The 3,368-nt window shown below is 31.8% G+C and overlaps 1 protein-coding gene across 1 annotated transcript in view; it reads right to left on the reverse strand.

The window, feature by feature from the left end:
- The window catches only part of LOC111708432 (pumilio homolog 2), a 27,331-nt gene that overhangs the window by 19,805 nt on the left and 4,158 nt on the right, over positions 1 to 3,368 (reverse strand). The window contains exons 3-4 of the mRNA XM_023481811.1: positions 2,155 to 2,376; positions 52 to 112 (exon numbers count right to left, since the gene is read on the reverse strand). Of these exons, the coding sequence (XP_023337579.1) occupies positions 52 to 112; positions 2,155 to 2,376 (283 nt within the window). The remainder of the gene's footprint in view (positions 1 to 51; positions 113 to 2,154; positions 2,377 to 3,368) is intronic.

Raw genomic sequence — 3,368 nt, forward strand, 5'->3', positions numbered from 1 at the left:
ATAATAATAATGATAATAATAATAATACTAGGAAGAAGAATGAATAAATACCTTGTGTTTGAATGGTTTGAGGTAAAGGGTTGAATGCCAGCATTTGTTGGAAGGATCCCGACTTAAAAAAAAAAGTTTTTTAATATTTACAATTCAACTGATTTAAAAGGAAGTTATGGGAATAATACTTTACCAAGGGACTAAAGAGCAATCATGGTCGAGGGAACCGTGGTCAAGTAAAATTTCTGATTTCCCGGAAAAGTAGTTGGTCACAATTTTATCGTCTTTCGAGATGAAAATGTGCAATTTTTTGACAAAATCTTCTCAGAGCGGGTCGTTATTTAACTTAATTGTAAACTTAATGTCCCCTGTTGGTTAGTAATGTTGGTCAAAAGGCGGTAAAATTATTTACAACTACTTTACAGGGATTTTTTACATTACATGGGTTTCCGAGACCAATTTTGCCAATAAAACATCTTGAAAATTGATGCAGAATCATATGTCCTGTTTATAGGTAGATGGATGAAGGGGGGGGGGGGAGGGGAGATTAAAATACTAAAATACTTGTTTTTGAGACTGAGATTGACAAGAATTCTTTTTGTTTGTAATTTGTCCCTTTTAAGTTTATTTTGTTAAGTGGTTCATATTTTAAACATTTTTAAAAAGATAAAATTTGATAAGTCAAACTTTAATACTCTTGACTAATATTTGATAAAATCCAAATATAAAATATACCGCTTACACACGGATATTAAATCCAGTATTTTGCTGCACTTTAATAATGTTCAATTCAAGTACACCAAGATAGATTTTCAAAAGTATACTGAGAAATAGTTTTTCAAGGAGGATTTTAGATCTATTTTAAGATTAAAGGGACTGTAAAGGAAAAATAAAATGGGGTATATACTGAAACCTAAGAATTTTAGGAGTTGATCGAGACCTATAAGATTTCTATCTGATGTTCCTGTCCCAAGAAATTGATATAAACGGCGTCAAAATTATACCAGAACTCATACACGTGAGATTTAGTATACAAGATTTGATCTCCAAGTTTTAAGCAGATAATATTCAGCAAATGCGCAACCATTCTGAAAACGACGATATCCCAGAGGAGCCTGAAAAAAATCAGGTTTGCTCTATTTATAATTTTAAGGGGATGGTGGAGTTGGCACATTTGATGTAGGGGGAGAGGCCCTGCCTTCATTTTTGGTTCAAATCTTCCAATTTTTTGGCTACACGCCTAATTAGTATTGAATTTTAATGACCTCTAATGACCTCTAATGACCTCCACAAACTATTTTGATTTTTTTTTAAAAATAATTTTCGCTGGCGTTGGATTTTTGAACATTCCTGAAAAATATGAAAATGTCGTCTTCATTATCAAAAATCCTCGAAACAGGAATAAATGTTTTCAAAAGTAACTCTCAGATCATGAAAAATACAAAATATTAGAAATATCAACTATTTACGAATGCGTCGAAAAAATAGCCGATGACTACTGTTTGTAATATCTGAATGATTTGTTTGGAATTAAATTGACTTGTTTACGATCCGAGTTGAATGTTGCATTCTTCGGTATTAGTCGTTTTTAACAATTTTTTCTCCTTAAAGACGCAACAGATAGAAGTAAGATTAGTAGCAATCAATAGCGCTTTTTATCGCATTAAGCCTATTAATTTTTCGCGAACACTCCCTTTAAGCCTATTCATTTTTCACGAACACTCCCTTTAAATAATGATTTGTCGATTTTCTTTTAATATTAATTCGTTGAAATTTTCCACAGATTCAGATGTAGAAGTGTGCTCCAAATATAACAATTGAAATAAGATGAATTAATAAAAATTGCAAAGTTCTTCGCAATATATGATTATTGAGAGACAGGTTGAAGGAATTGAAGACAACAATCATTTCACAGTTTTTAGGCCATCAGCGTTTATCATAGGTCATATTAATAATTTCACCTACAGAGTGTCCCACCATGAACATTATAGTTCAAAGACGACTTGAAGATCGTCTTTTACATTTGAAATAATTTGCGGCATTTATTTATAAATCTACTATGACAAGTATGATCTTTGAAGAAAATCATAATTTCTAAGATGATTTTCATGTTGTCTCTCAACTATCCTGTTTTATGGGACACCCTGTAGTCCCAGACAATACCTGATAGTTTAAAGGTACATCTAGAAGAGGAATCTCATGAGGTTCCTGAAGGAGGGGTAGGTAAACAGAAACATCCAGAGGCTTGCCAATTCGTTGGAGGAGGTCAGGGGCGTAGCAGGAGCTTATATCAGGGGCGTAGCTAGGAGGTAATCCTTCAAAGGAGGGGTAATACACATAACCATACTCGGGTAGGGGTCCAAGGGGGGCTGGGTAGGATGGGACCTTAATAAAGAAGTAATATAAACATATATCTATTTATAATAAAACTCTTCGCTCATATCATAATCATATATATATATTTATTTATAATGCAGCTATGGCTAACATATATTCAAATATATATATATATATCTGTATATATGTTAGCCATAGCTGCATGGCCATGGCCAAACGACTGAAGGATTTTTTTCTTCAAAAATCTTTTTTAAAGAGATTTTTTGTCCCCAGGACATGATCAGAATGTCGGATTTTTTTTAATTGCATAAGTTTGGTGTTGGATTCAGGGGTTCCTAAGTTATGATCAAAAACTGAAAAAACAGATATTACTTACGTTTTTATTTGTTTAAAGGAATTGTCGAAAAGGTTTTAAGTCACCTTAATCATTGACAATGGTGTCCTAAAAACTTTAACTTTCTGGAATATAGCGGCAATTTTGACAAAGGAACTTTCTACTTTCCTTGCAGGATTTGAGCCATCAGGTTGCACGGATATAGGGATAAGTTTTCGGCTCATCGAATCGCTATGGAGAATGAATCTACAAGTTTGTTTACAGAAAAACAAGTCATCTTTGTGATTGTTAATTAGATAATGATTTAAAGATGATTGTTTGAATATTGTATTACTCAAGTGTAATGGAGGATTACTTAAAGATGATTGTTTGAATATTATATATATAGTATTTATTTTCAAACACAAAATACAAAATAATAATGTATGATGGTTCAGCTTAAAATAAAATACAAAAGAAAATTTATTATGAGCCAATTGAAAATATAATGTTTGATAATTTTGTTTGATCGTTTTTGTTGAAACAAAGTATACATATTGAAATCTCAACTAAATATACATTCATTGTGCATTTACAAGTAGATAATTAGTCAGCACTTAAATAATCAAAACATTTTCAGGAATGCATTCATTGAACTTATAAATACATATTGATTCAGCAAAAGTAGAAATATATTCTCGTTGACTGTAGTAGACTTGACATCTAC

This window comes from Eurytemora carolleeae, unplaced genomic scaffold (assembly GCF_000591075.1).
Source record: "Eurytemora carolleeae unplaced genomic scaffold, Eaff_2.0 scaffold733, whole genome shotgun sequence".
NCBI classification, from domain to species: Eukaryota; Metazoa; Arthropoda; class Copepoda; order Calanoida; family Temoridae; genus Eurytemora; species Eurytemora carolleeae.